The sequence below is a fragment of the Pseudorasbora parva genome, chromosome 13 (genome assembly GCF_024679245.1).
Source record: "Pseudorasbora parva isolate DD20220531a chromosome 13, ASM2467924v1, whole genome shotgun sequence".
Lineage (NCBI taxonomy): Eukaryota > Metazoa > Chordata > Actinopteri > Cypriniformes > Gobionidae > Pseudorasbora > Pseudorasbora parva.
In genome coordinates, this window is record NC_090184.1 from 5,156,977 (window position 1) to 5,177,622 (window position 20,646).

A 20,646-nucleotide genomic window follows, 5' to 3' on the forward strand; every position below is an offset into this window, starting at 1 on the left:
TTTCAGGCAGAGAAAATGAATAATCAGATGTAAAATAGCATTGCATAGTCTTAATTGTATAAATCAGATTAATCCTTATTAATGTAAAGTTATTCAGTCAAGAGCTGTTTTTCTTTGTCCTTGTTGTTTGATTAAGAATTGAACACAGACAGCTGCAGGTTCATTAGGCTGCTGTCACTTTAAGAGCTGCACGGATCCAATATACTAACACACACATTTTATTTCTCAACTGTTTACTTTCACTTAAGACGTAACAGGCTATGTTTACTAGGGTATTTTACAAGTTTGTGTGAATGTCCATTCAAGCGCAAGTTGACGTGAGAGAGAGATCACCTCAGCATTCGCATGCTGTTTAAGAAACATAATGAGTTCTCATTTGTGTCTTCTTGCGCTTGAATGTTTGAATCGTCAAGGCTTAAAAACATTCGTGATGCAGCACTGGCCCGATCAGTTGTGCCAACTGTCCCGAGCGTAGTTTACGTTGTCCCCAGGCCATCTGCATTAATATAATAACTCAAATTAAAAAGTAGCTTATTAAAGACACGAAATGTTGTAGTGGAACAGTCTGTGGTTAAAATCCTTAATCCCCTGTGGTTAAAAGAGTTCTTAAAGGACGTGCTGTTCCAGTACTGACCTTATACAGCAAAGTTATGTTTTTGTCTGCTTCAGGGTTGCATCTAAAATGGATGAAGGGTTTTATCAGCTGTTTATAAGAAACTGATCTGTGCTGCTCGAGCATCAGACGGGTTTCTGTGACTCTACTGAGTTTTACAGGAAGAATTCTTTTCTATTAAGCCTTCTGTGCGCAAACACTTAGGTTTCACTCACGGTCGAGCAGTTATCACACGTCTGCCTATCAAAGATTAAGCATGTCAGTGGGATGGAAGTATTTTATATACAAAGTTAAATTATGTCTATGTATGGATGGACGGATGGACAGACTGACAGACTGACAGATAGATAGACAGATAGATAGACAGATAGATAGATAGATAGATAGACAGATAGACAGACAGATAGATAGATAGATAGATAGATAGATAGATAGATAGATAGATAGATAGATAGATAGATAGATAGATAGATAGATAGATAGATAGATAGATAGATAGATAGATAGATATTGTGGCGGGAGGAGCAGTCGACAGAGAGTGTGACGTCAGGCTTCAAGGAGGAATTTATTAAATAAACATAATAGTCAAGTGTTTACAAAAAGGAATAAAGTGTTAAACAAAACAGGGGATCTGGTGTCCTCGTTGTGCCCTGGAAACGTAAAGGAAGGCCGGTGAACGGATAGGATGGGTCCAGCACGCGTGCATCTCTCTCCGGTCCGAGATGCAAAGGGGCTCGTCCTCTTTAGCCTCATAACTGAGGAGAATAGCGGCCCGGCATGCTATCCCGTCAGTGCTGTTACGCATTCATCTCCTTTCTGAACCGCGGGTCCGGCGACTCACATCTGTGGCGGCGTGGAAGTCCCTTCGCGCTCCTGGACCCACAGGGCTGCCAGCGTTTGCATGCACGGGGAGAGAGGCCCTGTCCCAAACGGCACACTTCATGTGCACTTTCAGTTTTGTGGACGTGTGCGTGTCCGTTAAGTCCACAAGACCGTAGGGTTTTTCATTCGTCATTTAAGCTTAAAGAAAGGTGCTGTGAGTGCCCCCTTTGTGGCTGCTATGCGCCCTCGATGGGCACTTCAGCTGAGCCCGCAAGTTTGCAAGCTACGCAGAGGACTTATACCCGGCAGTCAAAGTGGCATTACGTTGTGAAAGTGTGGACTCAGAGGAAGACCGTGAGGGTTTAGGGCACCATTTGGGCCAGAGAGACTTGTCTCCTGAGAAGAGGCGCACTTGCCATTTAACTGCGGCAGTGATGAGGCTTCATGATATTCAGGTGTGCCCCATCGCTCGCCATCATTTCAGCGCCCCTCCCCTCTCGCTCACCCACACCAGTCTGGAACCTGGCGAAAGGCAGCGATTTCAGGGATGGGATGGCGCTGATAATAAAGGAAAGGCAGTCGTTCTGTCACATTGTATATTTTTTTAACAAAAAAATTTACATTTTTTAAAAAAACATTTTTCATTTCGGTTTTGGTTTTCGGTCAAGTGCATCCTAAATTTTTCAGTTTCGGCCCAGAATTTTCATTTCGGTGCATCACTATTAATAACATGTTTTAAAGCTACACTGTGTAACTTTTTTAGTTTATTCTTAGCTAAAATCACTTAGTTCTTTCAAAAATATATGTGCTTATTAATGTATATTTACTTCTTTCAAGTAATAATGCATTCTCATAATTTTATAATATACCATTGAAAATACATAAGTGTTGAGGGTTCGGATGGCGGTCGCCATGTTGCTCCTCCATCTTGAAAGTACATTTGCCAAAGAGGGACATACCCGTAAATTCAAGCTTCGCTTTTCGCGTTTTAACACTCGATGGCACTGTGTCGAATGTGAAGAGGAGGATTGCTTGAGGCTCCTATATGATGATGGAGGATCACTCTTAAGCCCCTTTCACAATGCACGTCGGACCCGCAATATTCCCGGAACATTGCCGGGTCGCCTTCTGTGTGAAAGCAACCACGTCCCGGAATTGATTACCGAATTCGACCCGGGGCGGGGACCTAGTAACATTGCGGGATATGTATCAGAGTCGCCAAGGAAGCGGAAAAGAGAATTAAGACGGCAACGCGACAGGCAAATCAACAAGACAAAAGTAAATATTGGAGTGGCCTTTCCAAGATGGAAAGAGCTCATGAGGAGCAACGATTTTAAAAAGAACGCCGACATTGCCTGCTTTGTTCTCGACAGGTAATATTAATTCAGCCTATTTGTGTATATTGGAAGTTTTATTGTTGCTTGGCTAATTATATCATGGTGTGCTGTGCATAACGTTAACACTAGAACGACGTCTAGGATAGTTTTCCTCGCGTCAATGATGAAAAAGTATTGTTTACCTTATAACATAAATCCGTGTTCTATGACGGATAACATGAGATTAATATTTTAATTGCATTATAATTTGTTTGCCTTACGCTAGTGATGTCGTACAATATACAGAATAACGATAGCACTGATAAAAGTTACTTTACTAAGAGCTTGCATTCGTCTGGGAACCTGATAGCTGATGTTAGCAATGAACTGGTTATTATTCAGTTCTATTATTCATTTTACATAGATTAATTTGATCATAGATCATTTGGTAAATTAAATAACTGCAAATTATAATAGTTTTCAAAAATTACCTCATCACTTGAGTTGACGCAACATTCACCGAAGAGGTCGAACTTAAAGCCATGACTAAATTGGCCACCGTAGGAGTTGAAACGAAATCGAAATTGAGAGGAGCAGAAACTATTATTCACTGGATGGTCATATACCTTTTCACCACTAGATGGGAGAAAATATCACACAGTGTAGCTTTAACTCACTTACACATATGATGTGGCTTCTTATCACAGAATTGGGCAGACGATGCATTATTTTATAGTAATCTATACAGTGATGAAGTCTGTTGATTAGCACTGCATTATAATATATATACTTTATTAATAAGAAAATACCAGAGAAAGCGTGAAGAACTCAAATACACTATAGTTGTCGAAGTTATGTGTTTATTGTCTTCATGTCTAATCAAAGCGTTTCTATCTTTTTATTCAGACATTAGAGATTTCCTGAAACGTCATTATATTACTTCTCTCTGAGGCATATGTGAAGTTTCTGCTTGAGAGCGCCCTCTGGTCTCCAGTATGAATAAAGCGTAAGCGTGTTTAGTGCCCAGCAGCAGAGCTAACTCCATCCTATTTTGGGTAAAAAATAATGCTTCTCTAAATAAATTTATATGACAATCCATGTTTTTCTCATGTGTACAAGAGTTTTTTTCCACCACAGTGGATGCATAAGAGGCTCATATTATAAAGAGACAGACTAGTTCTTCTTGATTTTGCAAACCTCCTGACAAAAATTAAGAAATTGATATCACAGATTTTTATAATAATAATATAATATTTTATAATAAATCCTTGACATTTCTAGGGATTTTCATAAGCTGCCATTTTCTGTAAAATATAAATATTATTATATTTTTATATTTATTCTTAAATACATTTTTATTATATTTTTAACATTTATATTATTATTATTATTATTATTATTAGTCATGTGTGCAGATTCGTTAATGAAACACAGCTGTGTTCTGCTTTGGCTTTCGTTGGAATTATTTGGTTGCATAATAAAGCAAATACTGACAATTTGTTTAAAATAAACATTACTTAATATTAACCTTTTGTTTGAACTGTTGTATCAAAGTCACTTTTGCAAGCGTGTGGATATGGATTTGCCTTCTTGCTTAAATAATTTATCATCAACATTAAAAACAACTCACAACGAGTGTGTTTTTTATCAAAGAGTTTGAATCTTTTATTGATTTTTGTGCTATTGTGGAGAAGGGCAGTAATGTAGCGTGATTTGCTAAGGCAGCAGACTCTGCATGCACCCTAATGCGCGCTGCTTGTGTGGAAATAGCAGTCAGTTCTGACCACAAAAGATTTGGTATTTTGATTGGATGTCATGTATTTGCAGCAATGTGCCTGTTAGAAATACATGCTCGGTTTTAATGTTATATTAAGGCGAGGCAGAATGAAATGAACAGCAAAAGTCAGCATTTTGTTCTCTACCTCCTCATTCACCTCCTGTACCCCAGATTGGGAACCACTGCTCTAAAGAGAAGCTTATTGCTTCTGAAATTATTGCTGGCATAATAATGATCTGGTGGGTGAAAAAAATATTAACCAATAATAAGTATCCAGTAACCATTCACCTCCCGCCCAATGTCATCTCCAGCTGAATATTCTATATAATTTATACATGCCACATTACGAAAGGTTCATGTTGTCTTTAATGATTAGGTGTAAATAGATAAATGTTCTTAATTGTTTCGCTTTCTTTTTTTCTCTCTCTCTCACACAGTGCGGATGTCCTAGCTGTTTTAATGGAGAGCTGGGCTGGATGCAGAGTTCAGATGTAGAGAAGCCTTTATGATGATGATGATGATGATGATGATGATGACGAAGATGAAGACCATGCTTCTACTGATCTTAGTACTCCTAACTCTTCAGTCCCAGGGCAGACCAGCCACCCAAGATGAGGGTAAGTCTCTTTTGTAGTTCTCTTGTTGTATCATGTCTCAGTTGAAGACATGTTAACAATAAACCATGTCTCAGACACTTTTCAATTATGCTCCCTAAAATAGTTTTAAATTGGCCATATCCTACACTTTTATGAAAGCTTTTTGTCCATTTTTGTCCGCTTTAATCCACTTAATGGAGCTTTCTTGCAAGAAAAACAGGTGTGATTGTTTTCCACCCTCTGTCTGAGCCTGAATTAAATGAGCTATTTTTTGCTTTGTTTTTTGCAATAGGACACTTGATTTGTTTATATATAAATGAACAATATTAAAGCTTTTTCACAGTTTCAACTTTGGTTAATGTTCTGTAAGGTTACAAAAGCTCGCAAGGGACACACTCTTTCCTCAACAGCGTTAAAAAAAAAGTTACCAGCCACCGCCAAGGTTTTTGACCATTTTCACTAAAATGTAATGGACCATAGAATATTTTGTTTTTTAAGAATGTCTAAGCAATAAAAAACTTTTTATTCTAGCTTCATGCATTTCTTTTTTATCAACACTTGAACATGGGTAAGTTTAATAAAAAAAAGCAACATTTTGAACAAAAAGCTGAGAAAATCGAGTCCATCAACACCCCTAAAGCCTTGTTTATACTTTCGCCTGGCTTATACTGCGCGAGCCTCCGCTGACTGCGCGCGTTCCTCCCCAAACGGACGAGGCGTTAATACTTGACGTGCTCACCGTTGTGTTATTTTTTGAAACGACAGAGGGTGACTCGGAGTAATTGTTCTAAAAAAAAAAAAAAGGGAAAAACCGTTGAGAAGATGAGGGCTAATGTACACAGGTGATGATATTTATTCTAGTACGTTTCACCAAAAACCACACTACAAAAGATGAATCGTGTAAAACTCAGTAAACCTTGGCTTGATATTATTACTTGTGACATGAGAACAAAATATGCACTAAATTAACGATCTCTTAAATTTCCTAATTTCACTAAACTTCAGTGTCATGATTTATTTATTTATTTGATTAAACATGGATCTTTATTTAAAATGGCTTAATTCTGCTTTTGTAGGCTCCTTCAGTAAATATAAGCACCTCATTTGTATGTGGAAACTGGGGGCCGGTGTGATGAGACGTCATGCTCGGCTAGATTCGCTGAGAACTCGTTCATCTTCGGATGCGGAGCTGCGAGCGATAAAAAATGCGCTGCACACCGCCAGGCGAGATGGGGTCTTGCGGACCCAACATGCACGACCGCCCGCCCGTGTTGACGTAATTTTTGCCGCTCGCACCCTCGTGCTCATGCAGACGCGTCGAGTATAAACAAGGCTTAATGCTGGCACAGTCCTGTAGCTCATCCTGGGTCCACATTTGATTCCGTAGCATTGGATAGTTTTGATTTATATGATGTTTAATATTGATGATCACGTCATTTTGCATATGCATCTTCTTACATACGATCACTTTTTTTACTGCGTCTTCCTCGCGTGTGTTTTGATCAAGAGACTCTGTACTCATTCCAGAGATACACAATAGCACCCCCTAGCGTCTAACAGTGGAAACACAAACAATTCAGTGTTTGGCGGGGTAGATAATTTAAGAGTTAATTTAAAATAACCCACTTTTCAAGAACTACAGTGAATGGCTTGATTGGACTACAATTGATGATTTTTTTCTCAAATTTGTGAGGTAATAATGTACCTCTTACTCATTTAAATCACCCATGCCCACGGAATATGCAAAAAAGGTGTTGATTTCTGTCTGTTCTGTCTGTATTACCATAGTTTTCGGTAAATATAACGTTTAAATGTTGAAAAAACAACCACTCTGAAACGTCCTGTGAAAGCCGTGCCTGCGTGAATGAAGTCCATTCAGCACAGTCTTCTTGTTTGTTAACATTATTGTTGTTACTACGTCTAAATCAGGCTTAAATTGGTTTGAAATTGAAATTAATATACATCTGAGTGACTAGAGCTCGCTGTTATGAAGGGGCGGGACATTTCCCAAACAAACGCACACTGAGCCAATCACAGCACATTTTGTTTCTCTGAAAGAGAGGCTTCAGCGATCATTTGTTCCAGAGAGAGGAGCTGTAATAATGTAAAAAAAAAAAATTTTTTACAATCAAGCATGAATACATATTCGAGTACACCCTAAAAACAAAATCAAGATTCGCAAGAGGGCATAATAGGACCTCTTTAAGATATCTCAGTGACTTATATTTAGGAACTTCTCCTATGCATAGTATAAATCAAACATATTTCTTCATGTTGTTATTATTCTGAAGAGCAAGTAAAATACTCAAATTTCCTAGAGAAGCAAGAATTTGATATCTGCTGATATTGTACAATATGGTTGCTGGGCTATATTTCTCAAACCATATTCATATCTTCAATATGCCATATTTCAGTTGTATGCCATGGGGGAAACATTCTACTCCGAGCTGTGGAAGTTTACACTTGGATACCATTTGTTCTCCATTTTCCACCTCATGTCCAAAATAGCCATTTAAAACCCTAAGGACTTTAATGCACTCAAGTCATAGACGGAGAGTAAAAAAAAGGCATACGGGTTGAAAAAAACACCAGCTGAAATAAAACCCTGAAAAATGTGTCCTTTGGCAACATTCCAGCCGAGCGAGTGCCTGTGGCTCTCACAGGCCCAAACGTGCTTCCGTAGCATCATCTACATCTTTTGGATTTCGGAAATACAGCGTTCCCGGGAGACTTCTGAATGCCGTGCATTACAGTTACCACCATTATAAAATGAGCGGTCACTTCTGCTCTGGCCGACTATGGAGGCTTTAAATAAACACAGTAGGTTTGAGTTTACCCCAGAGCTGGAGGTGTGAAATAGCTGCCATCTGTACCCTCCGGCTATGCAGAAATACCTCTTCCCCCTCTATCTCTCTTTCTCCCTCGCTGCTGTCTCACCATCCTCCTTTTGTAATGAAAAGGTGTTTGTTGTAAAGGGAAGAGTTGACTACCTGAGACACTATAAATTACTGCTTTTAAAAGAAGACACAGAAAGTACTCCGCCCTGTGGTGCTGTTCCACAGTGGAGATCATGTTTCTGGGAAAACGAAGTATGTTTTCTTGTGCTTGAGTGCAGAGCTGTGAAGCATAGCCCTGTGGGTAGTGCTCTTCATGAAAACTTGCATTGCACGGAAAAGTTGGTAACCATTAACAATTCTGGTATTGGAAACTTGTTATAAAATGAAAATTTCATTTCATCTTATTGATTGATTTGTGTGCAATTTAATAGGACTTTTAAAGGTCCCGTTCTTCTCGTGTTTTCGAAGCTTTGATTATGTTTACAGTGTGCAATATAACATGAGTTCATGTTTCGCGTGTTCACACAATTTACTTATCTGTACAGCGCTGTTTCCTTTGTCCTAAAAACGGCCTGATGATTTCCTTGTTCTATGAAGTCCTCCTTCAGAAACACGTAATGAGTTCTGATTGGGCCAGCGATTCCCGTGTTGTGATCGGACGGCAGCTTAGCGCACTTTGCCCGGAAAGGTCCCGCCTCTTACCATAACGGGGAGATGCAAGCGCTGAATGCACGCTCTTCTCCACGTGGGAGAGCAATGAGACCACGCCCCCTATTTTGTGTGTTCTTGTGGGCGGAGGGTTAGTCAAAAAACGGTTCTAGTGACGTCATTACAGCAGGAAGTGCAGGGGTGTATTCCAAACCGGCCGTTCACTGTAGGCTTTGAAAGGGAACTTCTGTTAAATAAAATATCTCGCTTGGCATTGAACTTTGAGCTTTATAATTTTACAGGTATTATTTATGCTCCAACAGCAACATTACACACTAACTAAAGTTTGAAAGATGGAATCGCGAAGAATGGGACCTTTAACCATTCAAGTGCAAGAATACTTGAACGTAAACAGTGTAAAAAGCAGTGTAACAGCATATTGGATCTGTGCATTAGCTCTTAAAGTGACAGCAGCCTAACAATTTTTCCCCCATACCTGTTGCTGTCTGCATTCCCATCGCGGTTTAACCTCCTCATCGCCCAATTGGTAGAAAAACACAACTCTTACTGCACACACCGCAACATACTTTTAAAAGTGGTCGTTGAAATAAAATACTGTGTGGAGTTAGCCAATCTAAATGCTGTGTGAACTTAACCAATCAGTATGTTCAGCGCCCAAGTCCCACCCCCAAAAGATCCTGAACTTTGAAAAAGTACTACCTCATGCGCAGGAACGCTTTGAGGGGGCAATTTTTACCCGTAACTTAATTTAGCCCCCGATTCCTGAGGTCAAAACACACAGAGTACCACCCCAAAGTCCCTAATTGCTGAGGAAAGTTCCTGTGGTCTAGTGGTTTTTGCTATGGTATTTTTAAACCGTAGGCAGAAGTTCCTTGTGTAAGTGTTCTTTAGCCTGTTGATTTTTATCGATGGTATTAGGCTGCAATACAATATTTTGCAAGAAGGCTTGGAGTAAATGTGAAAGATATCTAAGTTTAAAAAATAAATATTTTTTTTTTTACCTACCTTATTGGAATCGAAATTAGAAATCAATAAGCAGAATTGTGAATCAGAATCGTTAAAATGGACCCTAGTTAACAATTTGTCTAGTTGATACGGATTTAACACCCTATTCGCACAAATTGAGGGCTCGCAGTGGATATGTTTTAGTTTTTTTTTTATCCCCTTGGTTTCTGACTATTTTGATTCATATTTTTCCGTTTCTTGCTACTCGTTTGAGCACTTCCCTTAAATATTTAGTTTTGACTATAACGAAGGGAGGAAGACCCATCCAGAATGAGATGAATTACCTTTTACCCACTTAATGCTTGGCAGCCAAATGGCCAAGCTGGCTGAAACCCTCTTCGCATTTCCTCTACTCCTCCTCTCCCTTCTTCCTCCTGTCAGGACAGAGCACTTTTCCTTCTCTCCCCTCAGGCCTCCTGTGGTGTAAATGATAGTTTCAGCTGTTGATGAGTGACTGACACTCCAGCATTTGGTTACATTTTGTTTTTTCCCTAGGTGGGAATACAACGAGCACAAATAGCAGAACTTTCTTTATTAGCATTTTAACTTTAAACCCTGTTAAAGACTTTGGGATTCGAAGATGCTTTCAAAGGCCCAAGATATATTTAATTGAAAGCGAAAAATTGGAGCAAATCATAACCTTATCTTAACCTTATACCTTACGTGGACTTGTTTGCTAGTCATTTACTGCAGTCTGTAACTTTTTGCACTCTACCGGTTAATAAACAGAACTGCATGCGTCTTGCGGAACAACATTCTAGCCGGAGCTACTTCTCTCCGTTTATATCTATGCTCCTCCGCAGCGGTTCCTACCAGACCGGTCCGAAATAGTCCCAATATAAATGCTTATTATAAGCATACCATAAAGATTCAGGGTAAGATAAAACCATGGTTCGGAAAGTGAATTCATGTTGTACATTCTCATTATATAATTTTGTTAATCTTGAACACAAAAGAAAGAATTGTACAATCAGCAACTTACATTTTTTTATTCTTTCTATGTATAATTTGATACTTGATGCCTTTATCATATTAATAACGATATGGTTATTTTAGTACTATTTATAATATAGGATTACATTTTTTTGAATAAGGTTTTGTTTTAATATTTTCAGTTTAACATTTTCATTTTAGTTTAAGTAATTTTGTGCTTTTGTCTATTATTATTATTATTATTTAATATTTCTATTTATCTATTTAGTGTATTTGTTAGTCTCGTTTAAGTTTACCTTTTCATATTTATTTAAATTCACTAAAATAAAATTAAAATAAATGTTTTTGTTATAGAATTAAGCTTATTGTCTTTGATGTTTTGCTAAGCATCTAGTCTACGGCCATGACACTTTTGTGCATTTGTGCAGCGCTTTAGTCGCAGATGCTACAACAGATCTCAAAATGATTTCCTACTTTAAAACTTTTTCAATGAACAAGTTTTGAATCATTATATTGAAACAATTTATTTCATTCAATTTACTTTATTTATAACGCTCAGGAGTTTTCCCAATATTTCCATTAAATTGCATAAGGGATATAGAAAGGTATTGTTAATAAGTGTGTTTTCATCAATCTAATTCCCGTTGTTTATTGTTGATGTCCGTTGAGGCTCTTTAATGTATGACGCTCTTCTTATTCTTACCGCGTCATTCTCTCATTCTCGCTCTGTAAAACATGCTGACCGTCTTAAAGGAGATTAATAAATACTTTGGGGAAAACAATGGCTGTGATTCAGCTGGGCATGCTGATCTCATTCCTGCCCCTGCTGCGCAGCATGTGTGTGTGTGTGTACATCGGCACATTTACGTGTAGGCAAGCAGTGATCATGTTTGTACAACCGTGGCCATTGTGAACAAATGCCATTAGCATCCAAGTCCTGATGTGGGCTTTAATTGACGCAGGCTAGCGTAAGGCCGGTTAATGGTGTGTGTGTGTGTGTGTGTGTGTGTGTGTGTGTGTGTGTGTGTGTGTGTGTGTGTGTGTGTGTGTGTGTGTGTGTGTGTGTGTGTGTGTGTCTGTGTGTGTGTGTGTCTGTGTGTGTGTGTGTATTCTGTGTGTGTGTGTATTCTGTGTGTGTGTATTCTGTTTCTTTTGGTGTCACACTGAGCACCCACACCTTTGTTAATCACAAGTAATGAACTGCTAGTCAGAGTAATCAAATTTGGTCACAAAATGAACTTAGTAGTCACATTCCTCTTTCTTTGTGTGTTATTCTTTGTGACGGTGCACATTCCAGTCTGTTAGTGCGACTAAAACTCCTATAAATATATATCTCACCGGTAGATCACTGAGATAAAGGGTTGGCCTTTTCCTGATTTTTTTTGTTTTGTTTTGCATCTGCTCTGGCCCTGTCTTTCTTCCATATTTTCCTCTTCTCTGCACTTGACCATTGTGAAAGGAAATCCCTGTGGTCGTTCTCTTCTTGTATTGCTTCCTCTCTTGAATCCAGTCTCTCTCTGAAAGGCCCCTATTCCATTCACGACTCTCACTCACTCACCTCTCATTTTGTCTAATGGCAAAAAAACAAATTCCTTTCATGATTTACCATAATTAACTTGATTTTCAGGCATGTCAGTCATTTCTTTCCGAATGGCTTGCAGCAGGAAAGAAAAAAAATGCAATGGCTATTCCAGCTGAGATGCTTTTCCAAAAATATGGACTTAAATCCAACCTAATCTGGTCAGAGAATCTGAAACTGTGACTCAGCATGGCAGGGTACATCTTTTCTTAAAGTTAGCTGAGGAACCAGGGTTGTTAAATTCATTGTAATAAAAACAAAACTGTTAAAAGGCAAATGCTAAACTATAAATGTGTAGTTGTGCACAACTGTTTTTGCTTAAAGCACAAGTTCTGTCATTTTCTTTGATTGTTTCTGAGGAGTGTGAGCCCTCATGTATACAGACTGAATGGCACACCGTTGTATGGCCAGATGATACGCAAACTACGTTTCTCGGCTATACAAACCCGATTCCAAAAAAGTTGGGGCACTGTACAAATTGTGAATAAAAACAGAATGCAATGATGTGGAAGTTTTAGATTTCAATAATTTATTCAGAATACAACAGATGACATATCAAATGTTTAAACTGAGGAAATGTATAATTTTAATGGTAAAATAAGTTGACGAGAATAGTTTTTGTGCGCAAAAAACCCCTAAATAACTAGGGCTGTGTTGAAAAAAATCGATTCACCAATTCTGAATCGATTTTCATAGTAATTTCTAAAGATCGATCCGTAACTCAGAGGATCGATTTAGTAATAGGCCTACATTTTCCCAGTGAATTTGCCGCGTCATTAAATTTTCGCATGCGCGCGAGGTGGAAGGACATTAAAACAACGAACATGGCAGCTTTGAAAACTCCAGAACCGCCACGGACAGAGAATACTAGAGTAGGTAAACAAACTCAAGCCGAAGCTCTTATCACTATACCGCCGCCGCCGTGCTGAAGAAGCGGACAGAAAATACTAGAGTAAGGTAGACGAGTAAACTCGGGCTGCTGGATATGTCGAGAACGCGGCTTACGTCACAGCCGTTCTCACTGCAGCGCGCGCTTACTGCCAAGGAAGTTGTTATGGTTTGTCATGACAGCACGCGCCCTCTCCACAGCGCACAGTTGTTCTTTACAACCATCAATACTCCATTAATTTGCAGTTGAATGTCTATAATAATAGTATCAATATGTTGCATAACTACCGTCCTGTAATATTCAGGCAACAGCTGGAAAAAAATGCTTTCTTTAAAAACACTTCGGATCGGATCAGATCGGATCGAATGATAATAATCGATTCAAGATCTTGAGAATCGGAATCGAATCGATTCTTGAAATTTGAAGCGAAACCCAGCCCTATAAATAACAACTTATATAGTGATGGGCCGATTTCAAAACAAAGATTCGAACCATGATGAATCAGCGTATCGATTCATGATTCGGATCGCCAATGTCACGTGATTTCAGCGGTTTGACACACGATCCGAATCATGAATCGATACGCTGATTTATAACCATTTTAATCTTTGTTTTGAAATTGGCCATCACAATACGAGTCGTTATTTAGTTTTTTTGCGCACAAACTATTCTCGTCGCTTCATAAATGATTGTAGAGCCGCTGTAGTGAGATGGGCTTTGTAACGACGTCTTTAGTGCCTTTATGGGTCTTGAGAGAGGAAATGACATTGGTGTCAACGAAGGCCTTTCTGAGCCATCGGATTTCAACACTAATATCTTCATTTGTGTTCTGAAGATGAACGGAGGTTTTACAGGTGTTGAATGACATGAGGGTGAGGAATTAATGACAGAAATTTCATTTTTGTATGAACTAACCCTTTAAAATTAAACTCTTGCATGGCTTTAATTTTTTGTTTTCAATTTTTAAACAACCTGTACACCAAATATGTTTCCTCATCATGAGTATTTTTTTCTTTTTCGTTCTCCAATGTCATGCTCTGATTTACAGTGCAGCAGATGTGCCAGACAACATCTGGACTCTATAGTTCGCACACCGGTGCACGTCCTCACCATGGTGTTTTGTGCTTTTGAAGTGACTGATGAATTGGTAACATGCCACTATTTAATATCCTGGAAGGAAGCATGTCGATTAATGTCTATAAATCATAATGCAGCTGTATAATTTTCTCCCCGTGTGATTATTGCGGAATACTCTCACTTGATTCCTCACAGTAAACCGCTTCTCTGGTGACTGGTGCAAAATATTTTTTAGCATCTGTTCTGCTCAATTGAAAATGCCAAGAGGAAATTACAAACTCATTGTCATGAACTTAAGATCAGCTGTGTGTTTGTAATATGAATTCATCAGTTATGATGTGAAATATTTCTGGCTGACATTAAGGTCCGGTTATTTAGGGCAGAAGCTAATGTCTTTGAATGCTCTCCTATTGGTTGAAAACATAAAGGGTTGAAACCGTTGTCTATTTCTAAATGTCAGTTAGTGAACAAGTTAAAAAATAAAATGGTTGCACTTAATTTTATAGTATGTGAAGTTATGTGTACTTAAAGTGTATTTACCTAAGGAAGTACTGCACTGTAAAGAAATAGTTGGTTTTTGTTGGTTTAACTTAAAAAAGTAAGTAACCTGGTTGCCTTAAAATTATGAGTTTATTGAAATTAAAATTGAGTTGATACAATGAAGGAAATTTGTTTAATAAATAGAAACTCAAAATATTATTGTATCTGAACCACATAAACATTTTGATAAATCATGAAAATAGCACTATTGTGTGTTTTATTTCTGATGACGCAGTGAAACAACAAATAAACAACAGAAATAAAACACACACAATTACCCAAAATGCTTAGAAAATCTTTTAATAATATTTTAATAAAGGTTGTCGAATCTCAAAAAATGTTCATTGTATTAACTCAAATTTAATTTCAATCAACTCAAAATTTTAAGGCAACCAGGTAACTTTTTTCTAAATATTTTTTTACAGTGTGGGTAAGATAAGGTATCAACATTGTTTAGGTTCAGGGTTAGTACCTAGTTTTTGCATTTATTGTAATAAGTACATTGTATGTACATGGGGAACATAAAGTGCTACCAATACAATTTATAAAAATGCATTATGCATTGGCTAAAACAATGGTTGGAGAGTTGTGTATGTTACTTTCCACATTTCTGTTTCATAGCAGGACTCTTACGCCTGATATTGGGGCATGTTGTCACACACGGCCAATTCAATTTTTTTTTCTTTTTTCTGAGCAATGTGTGCGCACAATTGTATAATAGCTTTTTTGCTATTCAAGGCATATAAATGACTTTTAAAAGCAATCCAACCTTGAAAAGTATTTACTTATTTAAAGTATGGTTACTCGCCCTCTTTTTAGGCTTCTTTTCATTTCTAAATAAGACTCAGCTCATCTTCTTGTCTCTTCCTTCATTCTTTTCTGCAGTGTTTTGGTGGGGAAAGTTGATCCCTCCCTGGCCCCTGTTCCTGTCAGGATTAAGAGCCTGTTAGACACATGCGAAGCAGGAAATACCTTAACTAGACCCTACTGAGGTCACCATGGATACCAGCCCAAAAACCTGCTGCTACAGGCCTCTCGCTCGCTCTCCTTTATTAGCAGAGTTAATGGTAGTGATGGGTGGAGTTACTACAGCAGAACTAGTCAAGAGGAGACCTGGGTTGTGTTTGCGCTCTACTTACTATTAAAAACAAACGTATATGGAAAGAAGCATATGTGTTTCACCAAAGTGATTTCCTTTGTGAAATGTGTGGCGAGCGCTTTTTCACAAACGTGAGCTTTTGGCAGACTTTTCAGAAGAAATTATTTTGTAATTTTCTGAATTATACTTTGCAATTACATTTTGTTTTGGGGACCCAAGCGGCTCAATGGGATGTAGGCCACGCATTGTTTCTTTAGATTGACTCACATTTCAAAACAATAGTGTAAATGTCGTCTTCAGCAAAGGGGCAGGATTTCATGGAAATCTGACCTTTTTTTTGAACAATCATCAAGTCCTGGTGCATCTTTTACAGGAAACCAATTGGTGTCATTCAAATCCCTCAGGGCAAGTCAAATGCATTATTATTGAACGGAATTTAATCCAATTGCCATTTAAATACGGAGCAAACACCATTTGTTTTGTAAATGTGAAAATCTCACTTCAGCTTGCCATTAGTACAGTCATAATTAGCATATGCTTTTGACAACATCAGTCTATTCTTTTAAAAAGGACCCCCAACAGGGATAATCCCCAAGTGCACTTTTCCACAAGAAGCACCCCCCGTTTGCAAAGGTGCAGATGAATGAATGACATGTTGATGGACAGTGAATCGGCGTAATTATATTTAGTCTCTCCCCCACTTTCCCGGATGCTGGTCGCCAGGAGCAACGGGTGGCTCAGGTGGCGTTGTCCAAGGCAATGCCCCCAACCTTGCATCCCATAATCAAATTTGAGCTCTATCTCTGAATTGGCCTGACAATTGGCTCTTGACTAATTCAAACTCGGATTTGATTTAGCAGTGACTGAGCTAGTATCTTTGATAGACGTTAGAAGGTGTTTCTGCTCATCTATAGGATGCCAGTGTTCAAGAGTCTGAGTCAGAAAAATCTTTCAAGAACAACGTTTCTCTAGCCTGGATGCCAGCCGAACTGAAAAAATGTGGTGTTTTGGGGTAAATTGTGTGTTATTTTGCAATGGTTGTCTGCTAAAATTCACATTCCTGGGTCTATATATCACATAATTGAGGTTGCTTTACTTCAAACCACGGACATGGAAAACAACCGGCGGGAAAACCGCAGACTTGGCAACACAGTGCAGTTGAGCTCTGTTGACATTTGACAACTAACGTTATGCGTCGCTCCGTTGCTCTGATTGGTTGTAGGTCTGTTCAATTGAGGTCTTTCCTGGTTTGGTTGAAACGCCCCTATAATCACAGCCCAACAGCAGTTTCAGACTCATATTCTGACTAGAATTGAGTATGACCACGTCAGGCTAATGTTTCTCTAGAGAAATACTGTACCTGGATGGGAGACCAAATGGGAAAACCAGGTTGCTGCTGGTAGAGGTGTTAGTGAGGCCAGCAGGGGGCGCTCACCCTGTGGTCTGTGTGGGTCCTAACGCCCCAGTGTAGTGATGGGGACACTGTACTGACAAAGAGCACCGTCCTTCGGATGAGACGTTAAACCGAGGTCCTGACTCTCTGTGGTCATTACAAATCCCATGGCACTTCTCGTAAAAGAGTAGGGGTGTAACCCCGGTGTCCTGACCAAATTCCCTCGATTGGCCCTTACTAGGCATGTGCCGATATCAATTTTTCATGTTGCGATTAATTGATGAAGTTTTATCACGATATACGATATTGAAATAAGTTGCAAAAAAAGTGTTGCCATAGCATAACAGCTTTAAGAACTATTTTTGTAAGAACAAAAATAACTGAATGTTTAAATACAATAATGCACCAAAAATATATACAGCTCTGAAAAAAAATTAAGAGACCCCTCATTGAGAAATCAATGTTAAGTGGTCTCTTGATATTTAACAGATTAAATTGCAAAAAAAATAGGCTATAAAGAACAACAGGTAACAAATTACAATAAGGTCTCATTATTTAATGCATTAACTAAGACTGAGCAACAGCTACATTTGGTACAGAAAACAATGTTTTTGTTAATGTTAGTTAGGAAATACTGATCATTGTTAGTTTTATCTTAGGTCCATTAACAAAGTTATTTTGATTTTGATTTTAATGTTATTAAACAGTAACTAAGAAATGAACATAGAATGATTCATTCTTTATAAGTATTTTTCATTGTCAGTTTGGTAATAATGAATTAACATGTTAACTAATGAAGTACGTATCTCAAAGTTATACTAAACAATAACAAATAATTAGAACAGTTCTAATCATTAGGGCATGTTGTAGTCCAGATTAAAACATAAAAATGTTTAAGTTTGAAAATAAATAGCCTATTAAGTCTTTAAGTATTAAGTATTTGGTGCTTTGATGAACAACATTGAGATTACAAAAACGAATGGCTGTTTTAAAAACTACACGCGTTTTTTTGTTTGTTTGCTGGTTCCCGTGGTAACCGCCGCATTCTGCCGTTCATCAGCGCCCTCTGCTGTCACTGAGCGGCACTTCAGCAGCGCGTCTCCTTCACCGGTTCAGTCATGTGCAAACGCACGTTGGGCTTGTTTATATCTGAGCACGTGTCCCTTTGACGCAGAATACAGCGGTGTTGAGCATTTATACGGTTGATGGGCAAAGTATTCTTGAATGCATTATAAAAAAATTATAAATTGTTAATAAATTATTATTTACGATATTTTAAAGTGCCCACGATAACAATATCGTGCATATTCATTATCGTGATAAATCGCATTATCGAAAATCGGCACAAGTCTAGCCCTTACCAATCATGGCCTCCTAATAATCCTCATCCACTGAATTGGCTCTATCACCCTCTCTCCTCTCCACCTATCGCTGGTGTGTGGTGAGCGCACTGGCGCCGTTGTACTGGTGCACACTGGTGGTGGTTGAGGAGAGACCCCTGACATGACTGTGAAGCGCTTTGGGTGTACAGTAGTACATTTGAAAGCGCTATATAAATGCCTCATTCATTCAAATTATAAAGTCTCAAATGTTTTCTTAAGAGCAGGGTTCCTACGCAGTTTGGAAAAGTATGGAATTTGATTCGAGTCATTTACAGGTCTAGATAAGTATAGAACAATATTTGTTTGCCTCTGTGTTTTTGTGACAAAAGTTTAGTGATTGTCAAACACACTTTCATTACTTAAAACTGTTTGTGTTGTTTGAACAAATGTGCATGTGCTACTCAAACCAGCAACCGATAATGGAGCAAACGACCAGGTTCTGTTTTCACTAGTATGTTTTCGTTTTAGTCCATAGTATCCTGGTGTTTCCACTGCATTTCAGAAACGATCTCCATGCAAACTACCAAACCCGTGTCACATGACCATTCATGCACACTGGGCATGCGTGTACAAGTGTAAACAGTTTTTGATTGCTCTAATAATAGCTTGTCTCCTGTCCATGTAGGTAGCTGCTGTATTATAATAATCAGAGTTTAAATGTACAATGGCTGCTAAAAAAGGACAACAAATTCAGCAAACTTGCAGTTCCGTCTCCATGTAACCGTTTTCAGGCTTGTCTGTTACAGAGCTGTTGCCAGAGATGGCTCTGATCTGTTATTGTCGTGTTTTTGTAGCGTAATGGTCATGATGGGCACTTGACGAATCAGAGAACGATACACAATGGTCCAAAAGATCTAATGAATTTTATGAATTTTAAAACGAAAACATCCTATTGTAAACCGTTTGATGATAATGCAACTTCAAATCACATTTGCAGTATCAAACCTATGTCGGAGGTGAATATAGATAGGTTTTAAAGGTTTCTTTTTATTTAAGTGCATGTTATCACTTTGAGAAAACCATGGAATTTAGAGGTGAATATATTATATTCCCAATATAATGCTGAAAACAATGCTAAATTAACTATTTATGGTAAATATGCTCTGGAAATTTGAGTCTCAAAGTATGGAATCTTGAAATGGAAAATATGAAGGAATCCTGTTAGGAAGATGTCAGATTTCTGCAGTCAAGAAGAGGATGTGCGCCTTTTAGTGAAAGAATTTTCACTAGAAGAAAAATGCAGAATAAAAAAGTTATGTTTATGCTTTCGGAAATGTTTGAGAATTTTTTTACTTCCTCTTCTATGTGATTTGCGGATAATGCGACCCGGCATTTGTTCCCGGGCCGCTAGATTTGGTCCATTCACACTGCCAGCGAAATACCGTAATATGTGCGCTTTCACACACAACCCATAACGGTCTCGGGTCGAGTTGACACGTGACATCCGGATGTGACGTATAATGGCGAGCGATCTCAGCTTCAGCGTGGATAGTAAGGAGCTCCGTGGTCTCGACTTGTTGTAAACTTTTTTAGTTTCTTTTGTATACGAACACTCTCTGCGTTTAAAACACCGATGAGCTCTTCTGGCACTGCAGGGTTGTATTATTGAAAAAAACAAGCTCTAGGAGTCGCACGATAACTACGTACACGTTGCAGCATTAGTTTCGGCTTTTGTTCACACAACGCTCGTCCCGGGTCGAATCCCGCAATATTACTAGGTCCCCGACCCAGGTTCAATTCGGTAATCAATACCGGGACATGGTTGCTTTCACACAGAAGGCGACCTGGCAATGTTCCGGGAATATTGCGGGTCCGACGTGCAGTGTGAAAGGGGCTCAAGATAGCATCATTTATCTTGTCTATATATATATACACACACAACCAGTTCAGGTGTTCCAATCACTACCATGGCCGCAGGTGTATAAAATCAAGCACTAGTCATGCAGACGCTTCTACAAACATTTGTGAAAGAATGGGTCGCTCTCAGGTGCTCAGTGAACTCAAGCGTGGTACCGTGATAGGTTGACACCTGTAAAATAAGTCCATTCGTGAAATGTCCTCACTACTAAACTGTTAAACTGTTAGTGTTATTATAACAAAGTGGAGGCAATTGGGAACA

At 38.6% G+C, this 20,646-nt stretch overlaps 1 protein-coding gene across 9 annotated transcripts in view; it reads left to right on the top strand.

Annotated features, from left to right (window-relative positions):
- Window positions 1–20,646, top strand: part of fgfr1a (fibroblast growth factor receptor 1a) — a 229,520-nt gene that overhangs the window by 172,783 nt on the left and 36,091 nt on the right. For 3 of the 9 annotated variants that reach the window (XM_067413016.1, XM_067413017.1, XM_067413018.1), the window contains exon 2: window positions 4,966–5,145. The exons of the other annotated variants lie outside the window; for them this stretch is intronic. In XM_067413016.1, coding sequence (XP_067269117.1) covers window positions 5,034–5,145 — 112 coding nt within the window. In that variant the 5' untranslated portion in view covers window positions 4,966–5,033. The remainder of the gene's footprint in view (window positions 1–4,965; window positions 5,146–20,646) is intronic. 9 annotated transcript variants of the gene reach the window in all.